We start from the raw sequence: 14,864 nt of genomic DNA on the forward strand, positions 1-14,864 counted from the left end.
TTCCCATTCTGTATTTTGCAAGCTAATCCCTGAAGTTCTGTACAAAGTGGGTGAATACAGAACGCCAACGTGTTTCAACCAAGGATGGTCTTGATTGTGGAAAATAGTCATTTCTTTTTTTCTTTATTTTTGTACGATCATATTTTATTGCCGATTTAAACAGTGTTCAGTGCATACCTATTTTAACATATGTTGGATAAATTAATTTATCTCGTATATAAAACGTCTGATTTAACACACATTGCAGCCCTACAGTGAGGAAGGATCTTAGCCCTTCAAGCTGAATATTAGTCATTTATCGAGCCAAAGACTGTGATCAAGACTTTATATGTAGTTGCATGTATCCACCAATTAAATACAGTTGTTTTATTTACATCAATCTACTCTACAGATGAAGTTAATAAAGAGGAAATCAGACTAAAAGGGATTGTGTCCTAGATGCAGCACAAATTGTGCTGGATAACACAAAAATATTGAAGGTTGTGCTGATTATAATTATACAAATGTGTTTCTTCAGCAGATTTTCAATATGATAAGCTATGGGAAGGAACGACTCCCAAACCAACCCCGGCGCGGCCTTCCAGCATAAGCAGTCGCCTCGCCATTGAGAATTTTACATTCCACAAAGTACTAGGAAAAGGAAGCTTTGGAAAGGTATGCAAGACATGGCAAAGAGAATGGTGATTGCATTTTTCTTCCACATTGTTAAATATGTGAATATATGTTTACTGAAACTGCTGTGCTATCATGTTTTCATGGTGGGAAACGGGCTTTGTACTCCAAATATCGTGGCAATGAACTATATTACAATGCGCCCCTTGGCTAAGGCACATTACGTATTGATTACTTTTAAGGTCACAGATAAGGGAATACATTAATATCGTGTTCTTTCTTCCCTGATGTGGGCATTTACCATCAAATCTATTACTAAAAAAAATTGAACCCAGAAACTCTTGATTAAGAAGATATTTAGCCTTTGCATTGAGCGTTGCAAAGGACTGAGATTGTATTGGAGACAATGTGGAGCAATATTCTAGATTTGGCAAGAAAAGTTTACCTTATTGATGTTGCTGCATCTTTCCCTGGCACTTGAATCTGTACTCATACGACTATGGTTTTAAGAGTATCCTATATAGGTGGGGATTAAGAGAAGATCTGTATTGGTTCAGGCTACTCTTAAAACATGGGCAACACTAGATGGATAGTGGAACGCTCAGTCAGATTGGTAGACAGGCTGCACATTAAAGAAGAAACAGAATTCATCTTTATGGTTCTTAGAAAGCCAGCCCAGACGCACATCTGCCTGTCATATTCATCATGCACTGAAAGTTATAAAGCAATTGTAGCACCTAAGTGCTACTAACAAAACAGTTACACCACTAAACAGGTACTGAGTGCCTTCTTAAATCATGGAGTTGGGCACAATTTCTTAAGAACGCTGGTAGTGAGATCTACCAGTTGCATACGACAATGGGTATTCTTTAAGAAAATTACTTCTAGCTCTAAAATATATGAAGTCCAGTTGTATGGCCGGCTGCTGGATTGCTAAATGACCAAGGTAAGGAAGACTCATAATAACTTCCTGTTGCACATCTATGCAAGACTGGTGGGGAGTGGCGAGGGAGCTGTAGCTTGAATATCCAATGCAGTCACCTGATTCAAAGGCATTGAATATATTGGCGAATGGAACAATGGACAGACATGCTGTATCGCTGCGATAAATCGCACTACCTAAAGACTGTCTGGGAAGTGCATTTCTGATGCGAGTGAGGTGGCAAAAGGAATGCAAGGCAACTTTTTGGGATGTGTATTGATAAACTGCATGCCTGAGGGTCAAGGAAAGTTCTGTTAATAGAAGATTTAAACTTCCACAGTTCAAGTTTCTGCTCTGGACTCCCATCATGCTTGTAGTGCTTCAAATGATCTCACCAGACTGTTTACATGTTAGCACCAGGTGTAGTGACCATTTTAATGCACATGGTGTGGAGGTGCACCGTGATCCCAAATTATTCAGAGTTGGATCTAATTAAGATATATGTTGTGTTGGATGTTTTATGGACAAGAGAGCAGACAATTGCCTTCTGGGACTACATAGGAGGCCTCAGAAGAGTAAGATGGAATTTAAATTTGCTGCTTTCTCTTAGTTGCTTACTTGTAGCAGGATTGCTGTACATTGGATCAAGCTGTTGGAACCCCTATTAACAGATGGTGTAGAGATGTGGGATAATGATCTGTGGCTTAAGATTGGCATCTGCTTAGTCAGGATGGATGAAAGGGAGGGTGAAGATAGATGAGTTTAGTGTATAGAGGGAATTGGTATGTGACCTCTTGTGCCCGGCTGGAGGCAGATCACCTTAGAGAATCGGTGTGGATGTGTGATCCTTCGGTGTGCTTAGATGATGTGTCTAGTGCATTGCCTTGTATTTAACTGGAGTGTGACATTGTTTTAAAATGAAGGGACTGGCATTATTTTGGGTGAGGAGTGGGGTACGCAGTAGCACACTGCAATTCTATGTTTGTGTTTGTTCGTGTTGTTTTTAACATGCATAAAAACATTTCTTTGAAGCATGGCTATTGTCGAACTTTTTCGCCTAAATTAGAAAAGAAGGCCTTTGTTGCCCCTTTCACGGCATACCATTGTGTTTCTCAAGTAGTAAAATTGGTTCATTTAGCTGAGGCTGATGGTTGGCCCCTTCACCCGGGGTTTGGATGTATTTAGTAATTGGGCTGAAACAGTATTCTGTTTGTCCCTATGTTTGAGCACCACTTTTTCAGAAATCTTAAAAGCTCAGTTTAACCAAGATCATAGTCCAGCACTTAGAAGTGAGTGGCTATGCAGAGGCATTATTCTAATGTAGAGACACACTTTTTTAGTCACCCTTCGAATAAATGAAACAGAATTAGCCAGCTACTTATTTCTTTCATAAAAATGACTAAATGATGAAGTACCATAAACCAGGATAGCAAGTGTTATCCAGATCAGTCTCTATATTAATTCAGTCCACGAGGCTGTTGCTGTAATCCTTTTCACTGGAAGATTCCAGAGAGTACTTGTGCTCTGCCAGAGATAACTGATGGAGATAAATTCTGGATGGAATCTCCTCTTTGTGTGCTTCAGCAGGATACTGTTGTATGGGTTAACCAGATGGACTACTTGGCTACTGTGATTGGGCTGGTGTAAGCTAGATCGTTCTCCATCCTGGAGAGCTCTAGTAGCTGTAGCTAAATATTAGTATTTTATGTGTCCATAGCAATAAGAAATGTGTTTTATTCTCGAAGCAGGTTTGACACCTATATTTGAGTCACCTTTCCACTGTCCCAAAACTGGGCAAGTAAGAGGGGAGTGACCTAATCAGTTTTTGTGAGATAAAACTTCCAGCTCAACCCACAACAAATAGTCTGGGGAGGAAAATGGAGAAGTACTTAATAAATATATTTTAACATCATAGTAGCTCTATAAATAATTCTATTAATTTGACAGAATAATAGGAGGACAGTATTCAAGATGAAGCGTCAAGCGAGGAGTTTTAGGTCTAAGAAGTGCACATTTTTTATGTTTGAAACAGACTGGATGTACAGCTTGAGGGTATACGTACATTTACTATGTTCAGTGTTAATTTTTGTACATCCTCAGTCACCCTATTTTATATGGCTGTCACTTAATATTGTTTTTGTATTTATCTGTATTGTTTGTTATATTGTGCTCAAATGTTAGACGTTTAAACATGTTCTGTAGTTTCTAACAAATCTCTCTCACTTTAACAGGTTATTCTTGCTGAACTGAAAGGCAAGAACGAGTTTTTTGCCATCAAAGCTTTGAAAAAGGATGTAGTGTTAATTGACGACGATGTAGAATGCACCATGGTGGAAAAACGCGTCCTGGCACTTGCATGGGATAATCCATTTCTTACTCATATCTATTGTTCTTTCCAAACTAAGGTAATAATGAATGATTTCAAGTAATTAGCAGTGCATGATATTACAACAATGAAATATAAAGTACATTCAAGACATTTTTCAGGGAGTAAGGATTTGAGGCATGATCTTCAAGTGAAAAACTAAGTATCTGTTTCTTTAACTTCAGCCTGTAAAATGACCCCCTCCTTTCACACTTCCCACTGCTTTTTCTCTTCCCTCATACCTTTCCAGGCTCTTCCTCCTTCCTCCACCCGCCACCCTGTTTTCTGTTTTTTGGTGTGGAGGAGCGGAGACATCCCCACTCTCGTTTCACTCGTTTTTAAAACGTGTTTATTTTTCCATTACCCCTACTTTTGTTCCTTTGCCATTTTCTGCTTTAATATTAAAGTTGTGCTTCCCATCTGGGGTCGTTATGGATCCACAGTTTTATTTCTTTTAAAAACTGCGTAGTATTCTTTTTTTTTTTTTTTCCTTTCTTTTAACTAGCGATTTTTTTTTAACTCCTGTTGGATTTTTTGTCTTATTTTTGACTAAACTATTTGTCTACTAGATTAGTTTTCTATACACTTTAAAAAGAGTATTAGTTTTTCTGTGAATTCACATGAATTAAAATGGAAGTACAGAAAGACCTACGTCAGCCTAGCTTGTTTTTAGATTAACCTGTACCCTTGATTTCCATGTTATTGTCCAACACATACTTAAAATATAACTAAGGCATGATTCGCTGAATGAAGGTGAACAATTGTGCAAGTGGATTTGCGTTAAATAACCCCATTAACTGCATTTCCACTTAAAAAGGACCGGAAAATACTCCTTCATTTTTAACATTCTGACGCATATGTCACCCTTGTAGACCAGTGCCCACCTTTTTAACTGCAGAATAAGGAGAGCAGTGTTCAAAGGACCAATTCCTGCCGGTTCTTTTATTAGGAGCCCACAATGGGAATGCTGTGAATTAGAATAAACCCAAACTGAAAACACATGAAGAATTGTGCTATACTTTCATTAGAGATCAAGATGGTTTTAACTAACATGCAATTTTGCTTTTATAATTAATGTAGTGAAATGTCATTAGCTGAATTCTATTTCTACATATTGCTTTTGTTCCTAAAATGCTGAAGTTTCTTTCTTAAGTGGGTGTCACCCAGATTCCCTATAGAAATCATTTTATCATTTGGCCTAATTCCCTCAGCAGTTCAAAAGTTCTTTGAAACCTACAGTTGTTCAACTTTCCTACACCCCAGCTTGAGAATTAATTTGTTGATATCTTGCAATAACTGGGGCAAAATGAGTCTAAAATATCGCATTGTGCAAATCTTTGCAGGGGACACCCAAATGCTGCTTTACAGTTTTTCTCTTAATATCTCCTTAGAGAAATGCTTTAAATGTGTAGTTCCCTTCAAAACTAAGAAAGTTGCTCATTGGATATAAAATGTGTTTGGAGGACATTGCTCAAGCGCCTGACCTTTACCTTTGTTTTCTTTGTATTCAGATTTTCCTTTTTCAACATTTTTTTAAAGGTGAGGGGGAGTGTACCTATACGTCTATATGTTTATACAAATGGTTATCAGTCAGTGGATGACACCTGTGGCTTTGGACATTAGTTATTTACTTGAATGTACCACTTTGATACTTTGGCCTCCTTACAGAATATCCTACAACATCTCTTTTAGCTCCTACTTCTTCCACCTTTTCCTGCAGAATTGGTACAAACTGTGTGGTTACCTTTACCTGCAGGAGTGTGACAGACTGGGTTGTTTACTCACTCATGACTGTTCTGACTTTCCTTTCGTTCCTCTGCACGTGAATAGGACCATCTGTTCTTTGTGATGGAATTTCTAAACGGGGGAGATCTGATGTTCCACATACAAGACAAAGGACGATTTGATCTCTTTAGGGCAACGTAAGTTGTTAATTATCATTGTTCTTGGTATTATTAATAATAAAAATTAAAAGAAATTGCACTGCAATGTTACCTAATACATTACATTGTAATGTTCAAATTAAAATATTCTGGATGCAGCGATATCGCAAAGACTAAACGGCAAGAAATGGCTTTTAAGAAAAACTCAATAGTAGGGATTGGAAGCTTGTGAAGTCAAGTGTAGCAGCCTCCCAAAGGCCTCATCAGTGACCAGAGTGACTCACAGGATTACTACACGGACATCTGTTCACCCAGCCTTCCTCTGTGTGGCATTGTCCACTTGACTTGCAGGCTGCGTATATATTCTCACACTACACGCATTCTCCACAACAAACTATGCCATGGACTAACAGTTATATAATCAAACTCCATGTTAGAATCAGAAGAAAGACTTTGCCCATTGGAGGGTAAATGTTTGTCTGCACTTGTTGACCTACAGAAGAATAAAAGCAGTCATGCATTGAGAATGATCAACCAATATTCACATGACACAGTGGATGTGAAAGGCGGTACCCCAATGTCTGGTGTGGACTTTACATCTTGATGGCTTACTTTTTTAGAATAATTTGAACGTCTAACACCGTTCTCCTGCTGCAAACCTCTCTCAGAGCTTGTCATTTTTAGAGGAGAATGAGTCAACTGTACTGTTTGGAGTGCTCTCAGGAATCTCTCTGGGAAATCCACTGACCCAATCAGAGACACCATGAGTCACACTTTCTCAGGACCATTGTCTGCTGGAAGGTCTTTTTTGGTGCTGCAGTGAGGGCGTTCTCATGGTAGTATCAGGCGTATGGCACTCTCGATGGCACTCTCTCAGCCTCCTGTACAACACATGCCTTCTTGATAGGTTTGGGCAATGCTGATACCTAATCACATACCTCTACCTAAATGCTGAGCTCGCCCCTTCAGTGGGCCTCTGTTTTAAGGCCACTGACAACTAAATAGTAGAAAGCAGTGCAGAAATTGATCCCGAGTGAAAACCAGTGCTAACGTGGTCTTTCTCAAACACAAAAGGCAATGAACCTTGGCTAAGGCTTACAATTGTACCTTGTAGGTTTCAGTATCGCACACACACCAAATGTGTTGCTCAGTTGTTTTTATCAATTGCATTTTATTTCTGCTTAGACGTCAATGAAAAGTGTGGAGGCTTTAGTGATTTCAAGTGCCTGATTGCAACTGCCAAGTTTTTTTTATTACATCATTAAGTATTAATAGAATCGTGATATATACATTGAGAGTTGATGCCTTATTGATCAGCATTGATGATTTAGCAGCCCAGATTTCTATTCTTTTCACTTGTGATATATACCTATTTATTTTTGTAGGTTTTATGCTGCTGAAATAGTTTGTGGGTTACAATTTCTGCACTCGAAAGGCATAATTTACAGGTATGTTTTTTTATTTAATTTTTTTGATACTGTGAAAGTTGCAATTAGTTGTATCAATCTGCAAGTAAGAATTGCGTGCATGTGCAGAATGTGTGCTGTGTACTCCACTCACCAAACCCATGCGCAGGTGCCGCGTTATTTATTTATTTATGATATTGTTTACATTTTGTTACCCGCTGCTCAGTGCGTTAACAGTGGAGGATGCCCTCTGCATCAAGCATCACCGTGTTAATTGCCTGTCCCACAGTTATGTTTCAAAGGAAAGGGAACATAATGAAGAGAAAAGCAACTAACCACTGGTGCCAAGTAATGGATTGTGAGAAATTAGGCTTTTGCACCCTAACCTCACCCAACCCAAGGAGACAAAAAAGGTTAGGTGTCCCTGTGTGTGCTGTGTTTCTGCTTCACACTTGCACTGAGCATAGAATATATGCAAACAGTAGCTAGAGCCAGTATTTTTAGTCTTCTCAGAGGGTGCTAATAATGTTTTAAATGCATAAAATAGGCAGTGCATAGATTATAAAGTAAGGTTGATTTTTCTATGGTGTGTAACACTACCAGTGAATGGATGGTACTGGTCAACTTAAAGTGGTCTCTTTTTATGTGCACAGGGACCTAAAACTGGACAACGTGATGCTTGACAGAGACGGTCATATCAAAATCGCTGATTTTGGGATGTGCAAGGAGAACGTGTCCGTGGACAACAAGGCCACTACCTTTTGCGGTACACCAGACTACATAGCACCAGAGGTGAGAGTCGATGTCTGAATGAATGCTATGTGCTGAGCCCTGTGTAAATAATTCCTTAAGTAGGAGAGTAAAAGCACATCATCTGTGGATTTTCTCTCCAGTTTTGAAATTGTAATATCTCAAAGCAAATCATTTTTAAATGATCTAACGACTCCTGAAAAAAATATTATTCTATACAGTTTGTGTTTGGGCAGATTGTGTTTTTTAGACCTTGTAAGACAGCTTTGTCTTTATTCAGTTCCAGTACCCAACCTTGCCACAGATGCTCGATTATCTTAAATCTGAAAAAGGTATAACTCCACATTTCTCACCCACCTTAACGGCAACCTAAACTCCACAGCATTGCCATATGAAGGGGCTAAAGAAATAACAAAACACCCCAGGGCAGCTTCCTCTTTGCACATTAATTAATTTCCCAGTTTGGGTTTTAGTAACTGAACGATGTTTTTGACTGCAGTCGCTGCGTGACCATCCGGTGAGATTTGCAGGAGAGTGACACTGCTTTAACGCCCCCTCCTATTTGCCCTTGCCACTGTTCATGAAAGCATTTTTGCACTTTAAAAAGTTATTTTGCGGTCACAAACCATGTGATTCTGTGGATTGCAGATTTTACAACTGTAAAAGAGCTTTGTACATCCTGAGCCAGCTCCTGTAGCTCTACGTCTACTCATCATCATTATCATCAAAAACACTTTATTCGATTAATTAAAATCATAAAAAGGACAGATTTCATACAATATATAATGCAATCAAAAAATCATAATGTATACCATCAATATTAAAAACATATCTTCAAAGTTAAAAATACCATGCCGAAGAACGATCGTTAAAAAGTCAGTCAGGATTACACAAACTGGTGTAGAATTTTTGGTTTGCAGCGCACGGCTGCCACCAAGAAATTTGCCACGCTAAACACAATGCGGGTACTGCTCAGCTGCTGAAGAAATAACAAAGCAGGTCTAACTTGTAAAAAACCGGCTTCCTTCAGAATCGGAAATAAATATTTTTTTCGGCTAGCAGAATAAAACTCGCAAAATATGATGAAGTGCAATGTATCTTGATATGAAAAATTATCACATTGGCACGGCCTGCTGCATTCAGGTGTACCCCAGGACGGATAAAAGCCTAATGAGTAATGGATCAGGTTAAATCTAAATCTGAGCAGTAGAAATCTATGGTGTGGATTAGAGACAATACTTAAATAGGGTTCCAGTGAGGGAGATAAGAGAAGCATGTAATGCGCTCTAACACTCGGTTTTGTGAGTTCCCTCTCTTCCCGATCCAATTTTGCCCTATCTGTAAAGGACTGCTTAATCCACGCTACGTCTGCCTTTACAATATGTAATGGGGATGAGAAAAGCTCAGGGCGCCCAAGACAGGAGAACGCTGCTCTAACGTACTCCAGCCAGGGTATTCTTTTAACATTGTCCATAGCTAGGATGTCATTAAGGATCATATGATTGAGAGTGATTTCCTGATTTAACCAGGTTTTCACCCAGCACAGTAAAGGGGCCATCTTCAGTTTGTCAGTAACATATCCCAGGCCAACCTCCGAGTGAATAGAAAAAGTAGGGGTAGATTGAGGGACTGAGAGCAAATGTCTCAGAAATCTGTTTTCTACCACTTGGATCATATCCTGGGCGACATAGCCCCACAATGCGGCGCCATATGTGGCAATAGCCAGGCATTTCGAGGTATAAACTTTCAGCAGGGCCTCCATCGGCCGTGCCCCTAGTCTTTTGGCAAAGCTCATCAGCGCTGAAGTGGACCTAGCTGCCGAGTTACTTTTAAGCTTAATTTGCGGGTCCCAGGTGCCTCTCTCATCAAAGAGGACCCCCAGATAGCAAAAGGCCTTTACTCTCGATCTTTTCACCATTACAGAAAAAGGACCTAGATTTAGGTTTTTTGCACTGTATCCCCACTACCATAAAATGGGATTTCTTTATATTCACCTTAAGGTCTAAAGCGTCCATAAAGGCGCCAAACGCATCCAACAGTCTCTGAAGCACCACGCCAGTGCGACCCAACAGAACCGCATTGTCCGCGTACAGAAGAACCGGTATAACCGAGTCTCCTACACGCGGTACGTCCGCCCTCAGGTTCCCCAGGGACTTTTCCAGGCCATTAATATAGATGGTAAAGAGGAGTGGGGCCAGGATACACCCTTGCCTCACCCCCCTCTCTGACCTAAAATGCTTCGTGCATTTTCCATCCTGCGTGACCCTTACAGAGGCGGAAAGGTCCTGATGAAGTGCTGCCAAAAAACTCACTAGGGGGGGTCAATGCCTATTTCCAGCAAGATATGCCATAACTTCGACCGATTGACTAAATGAAAAGCTGAGGACAGGTCCATAAAAGCCATAAAAAGGGACCCGTCCTTCGCCACCGTATATTTACTAATTAAAAGCTGAAGATTTAAGCATTGATCCAGGGTCCCCCTATTCTCTCTAAACCCATATCGCAAATTAGACAAAACACCCCGACTGTCTAAAACAACCCTAAGTTTATGGAGTAAGACCCTGCCCAAGATCTTCACTGCCGAGTCTAACAGGGAAATGGGTCTGTAGCAAGAGGGGTCTCGACGCTGACCCTTTTTAAAAATTGCTATAATGACCGCAGTAGCCCATGATGCAGGAAACCTGTTACCTGGGACAGCATTAAAAACATTTGTTAAGATCCTTGCCCACAGTTTGGGGGATGAGCCGTATAAATCCACCGGTACGCCGTCGGGGTCCGGCACCTTGTTTCTAGAGGATTCCTTTATGGCTCTCTCCACATCCAAAATGTCAAAGGATAAGTGAGGCGGAGAATGGGGTTCGAGGGAAATACTACTGCTTGGGGGATTTAAACCACCCGCACCATACATATTACTAAAACGGTCAAACCATTGGTCATCCGGGATCACACAATCCAGCTCTGTGCCCTCAATGCCCGAAAAGAATGGGTGATTAATTGTTGCCCAAAACTTTCCGCTGTCCCGTAGGACGTCGATTGATAGATTATCCCAGGCCTCCGATTTTATCACCTTTTTCCGTAAGGCAATAGCCTCTTTGTAAGCCCCTCTAGCTACTGCAATTGCCGCCTTGTCCCTGGGGCTACTTTTCAGCACCTGGAGCAAGACCCTTTCCATCAAAACCTTTTTAAAGTATTGCTACATCTACGGGTATTGGTGGAAGTCAGGTCCCTAGAGATCTGTAAACAGATTGCCTCGAAGGCGCTGATTAACTCCGCTGCGGGTGAATTATCATTAAGGCAAGTGGCCCAAGGCCCATCAATTTTTGCACAGAGATGCTCCAAAAAGGTTGCGGGGACGACCTTAGCCCATTTGATCCTACGACCCTGATCTTTCGTGATCAGGGGAGGATCACTATGGTAAACATGGCACACGTCTCCCGTGCTCTCGGCCAGCTCCAAGTACACCGTATTGTGGTCACTAAGAGCGGACGGGACGGCTTTGTAAGCTCTGGCCCTCGCTAGGGCGCCAGTGGACATAAAAATATAATCTATCACTGTCCCTGAAATAGAGCCTTTATATGTGACAACCCTGCCCCCAACCTCTATAAGATTGGACTCTTAGATATTGGTAATGGCAAGAAATTCCTCTAGAGCCTCCCCATGCTTGGAGTGCTCAAAATGGGAGGCTGCAGCACCTATTGGCCCCTCATGAGCCTCCTGGGCCCTAGCATGACACTCAGCATCACAGGGATGAACATTAAAATCGCCCATGAGGACGATCTCGAAACCAGTGTTTTGTTTTTGACTATATTCTAAAATAAAACATTGCAGAGCGGCCACATGTTGATTAAAATCGACACAGTCTCTAGAATTATAAAAGTTGATCAGTAGAATGCTCAAAAAGTGGGAGACGGACCATTCAACACAGAGAAAATTATTCGAACCAGAGACCAGTCGAGTAAATGTGCCCTTCAAGTGTAATGCAAAAAGAAGTATTAGACCCCCTTTCGCTCGTCCCGCCCCACCCGTGACAGCCGGTACCGCAAAGCTAGAATAGCCATCCATACAGAAGGTGCTTAAGGGGTCCCATGATTCCTGCATGGCAATAATATCGTGTTTACCTAAAAAAATCAAGCCAAATTGCATCCGCTCTCTTAGATCTAATCCCAGCAACATTCCAGCTAATTAATTTACAGATAGCTCCTACAACAGGGTTAGCGTAACTGGGTACGAGTGGCTGGTCCGACACTGTCAGTCAATCATTTGTCTCCAAATTAGACAGTGGGGAATAGCGATTATTCAAAATCGGGTTAGTGGGGTGGGGCAAAGGAACATTGGTGGGTAGCTGCCAGTCTCCAGACCTTAAAATCTCCCCAGAACTTTGACTCCCCACTGTGGTTTGCTGTTGGCAGATAGATTGTGGCCAGGGGGGTAGGGGAGGAATATTTTTTACAACGGGGGCAGCTTCAAAATGACTATGTATACCACATGACAATTGAGCTGGTGGAGGATAGAAATACCCTAGGGGGACTGGTCTAAGTCCTATTTGCGCTACCTCTGACCCATCCCAAAACAGTCTGTCTGCTATATCAGGGCTGTTAAAGTAGACTATTACGTAGTCACCTGCGTGCCGCTTGGGCCTCCGCCCAATCCACCCCACCCTTCTCGCCATGATGATATTAGAAGATATGTCCAGGCCCCCACAACTGGAGGCAGTGCACCATGATTTGGACTCCCTCAACAAATCCTAGGTTGATTCCATCACTCCCACACCGAGCGGTGGGACCCCTACAAATACAGCCACCAGCGGGGCCGCTTCCGGTGGATGGTCAAGGGTAACCGAACAACCCCTTGCCTGCCTCACACTGCGACCCGAGGGCTGGGCTACATCATGGCTAGCCGCACGTGGCATGTTACCAGAGGTATGCCTGCCTAATGGCGGCTGCACGACATAAGGAGATTGGCCCACGCTCTGCAACCCACCTAGGGTACTACAATTCACCCGGGGACTTAGATGATTTGTTAGCCCAAAAGGCACTCCCATGCCCCCCTCTGGTCTTTGTTAGCTATGCTTAGCCTGACTATCCCCCTTTTGTTGTGAGCTAAAGTCATTGATGGCGGCAATAATTTTGGAGCATTTTTTAAGCAGGTCAGCAACACAAGCGTTCAAAGTCTCGACAATATCTTTAGCAATGCCCACAAGTAGCGGCTCTATACGTGAGGTAAATAATTTGTCCAGTAATTCCACCGAGAAGTTCCCTATTTGACCCTCAGTAGTCTTCGAAGCTTTTGGGGATTTAGACCTTTTGGCAATCTTCTTCTTACAGACCCTTACAGGCCCCACATTAGCATGGACGTGTGGCCCCAATTGAACAGTGCCATCCTGGGTAAAGTTAACAGAGTCACTCACGATGGGTGGGTTCGACACAACCACCACGGGCTCCAGGGGTATACTAGGCACTACCACACCGTCAGTAGATTCGTGAGGTACAGAGGGAAGTACCAGACCTAGTTCCTGCTCTGCATTTGCAATTTCTTTAGTTAGAACCCCTACTGCGGTGGACAGATAGGAGATTATACTTTACGATTTTCTGGCAACCTTCGCTTTCTTTTTCTTCCCCTCCTCCTCCCCATTAACTGCTTGCTTGCGCTTACCCATAGCGACACCTTGGGGGGGTGGCCCGGCCCGACCTCTTTCGGCCTCTGACGGCCGTAGACGGCCCGCCCTTTGCCCGGCGCTACCCGCGCGTGTCCCGCGGGCCGGAGAAGGCTGCTGCCAATATCCGTAGGAGGGGGCGGGACCGGGTAGCGCTGGTGCCTCTCGCGGTGCTTCAACCCGCCGCCCTGCTCAGCTGGTCCCGGTGCTGGACGCTGCGTCTCCCACGAAGCGGGAGGCGCGAGGTGTTTTTCAAGTGCCCGGTGGGAGGGGGCGAGGCCGGGTAGTGCTGGTGCCTCTCGCGCTGCTTCAACCCGCCGCCCTGCTCTGCTCAGCTGGTCCCGGTGCTGGACGCTGCATCTCCCGCAAAGCGGGAGGCGCAAAGTGTTTTTCAAGTGCCCGGTGGGAGGGGGCGGGCCGGGTAGCGCTGGTGCCTCTCGCGCTGCTTCAACCCGCCACCCTGCTCTGCTCAGCTGGTCCCGGTGCTGGACGCTGCGTCTCCCGTGAAGCGGGAGGCGCGAGGTGTTTTTCAAGTGCCCGGTGGGAGGGGGCGGGGGCAGGTAGTGCTGGTGCCTCTCGCGCTGCTTCAACCCGCCGCCCTGCCCTGCTCAGCTGGTCCCGGTGCTGGGCGCTGCATCTCCTGCGAAGCGTTTTTCAAGTGCCCGGTGGGAGGGGGTGGGGCCGGGTAGCACTGGTGCCTCTCGCACTGCTTCAACCCGCCGCCCTGCTCTGCTCAGCTGGTCCCGGTGCTGGACGCTGCATCTCCCGGGAGGCGTGAGGCGCGAGGTGTTTTTCAAGTGCCCGTGGGAGGGGGCAGGGCCGGGTAGCGCTGGTGCCTCTCGCGCTGCTTCAACCCGCCACCCTGCTCTGCTCAGCTGGTCCCGGTGCTGGACGCTATGTCTACTCTGATGGGCAATGGGTAACAAGTGATTACGTCAGCGCTTTTTAATGAGAATAGCAATACTGTTTTAAGTTTCAGCTAATCATGATGGTTGTATCATCTCCTTCCGATGCTGGCATAAATGAACACTACATGCTTGGCCATCAAGAATGGAATGGGGCAGTGTGTCCCCAACCTAGACGTAAGACCCTGACGATAAATCTGTGGATATTAAAAATACCACACATCAAGGCAGAACTATTAAAAGACTCAGACCTATATTTTAAGGAAAATGTTGGTTCGGTAACTTTGTCCCAAATTCTATGGGGGACATTCGGGCAGTCATTCAGTGAAGAGCCCTGGCCCTGATGGTAGTGCATAAGAAGGAAGTAA

The 14,864-nt window shown here is 43.5% G+C and overlaps 1 protein-coding gene across 6 annotated transcripts in view; it reads left to right on the forward strand.

The window, feature by feature from the left end:
• Positions 1-14,864, forward strand: part of PRKCD (protein kinase C delta) — a 391,800-nt gene that overhangs the window by 364,669 nt on the left and 12,267 nt on the right. For 4 of the 6 annotated variants that reach the window (XM_085624544.1, XM_085624547.1, XM_085624548.1 and 1 more), the window contains 5 exons: positions 518-654; positions 3,766-3,939; positions 5,730-5,821; positions 7,168-7,230; positions 7,842-7,980. In XM_085624544.1, the coding sequence (XP_085480670.1) occupies positions 518-654; positions 3,766-3,939; positions 5,730-5,821; positions 7,168-7,230; positions 7,842-7,980 (605 nt within the window). The remainder of the gene's footprint in view (positions 1-517; positions 655-3,765; positions 3,940-5,729; positions 5,822-7,167; positions 7,231-7,841; positions 7,981-14,864) is intronic. The other 2 variants (XM_085624546.1, XM_085624549.1) reach the window with 1 other exon arrangement.

The sequence above is a fragment of the Triturus cristatus genome, chromosome 9 (genome assembly GCF_964204655.1).
Source record: "Triturus cristatus chromosome 9, aTriCri1.1, whole genome shotgun sequence".
NCBI lineage: Eukaryota > Metazoa > Chordata > Amphibia > Caudata > Salamandridae > Triturus > Triturus cristatus.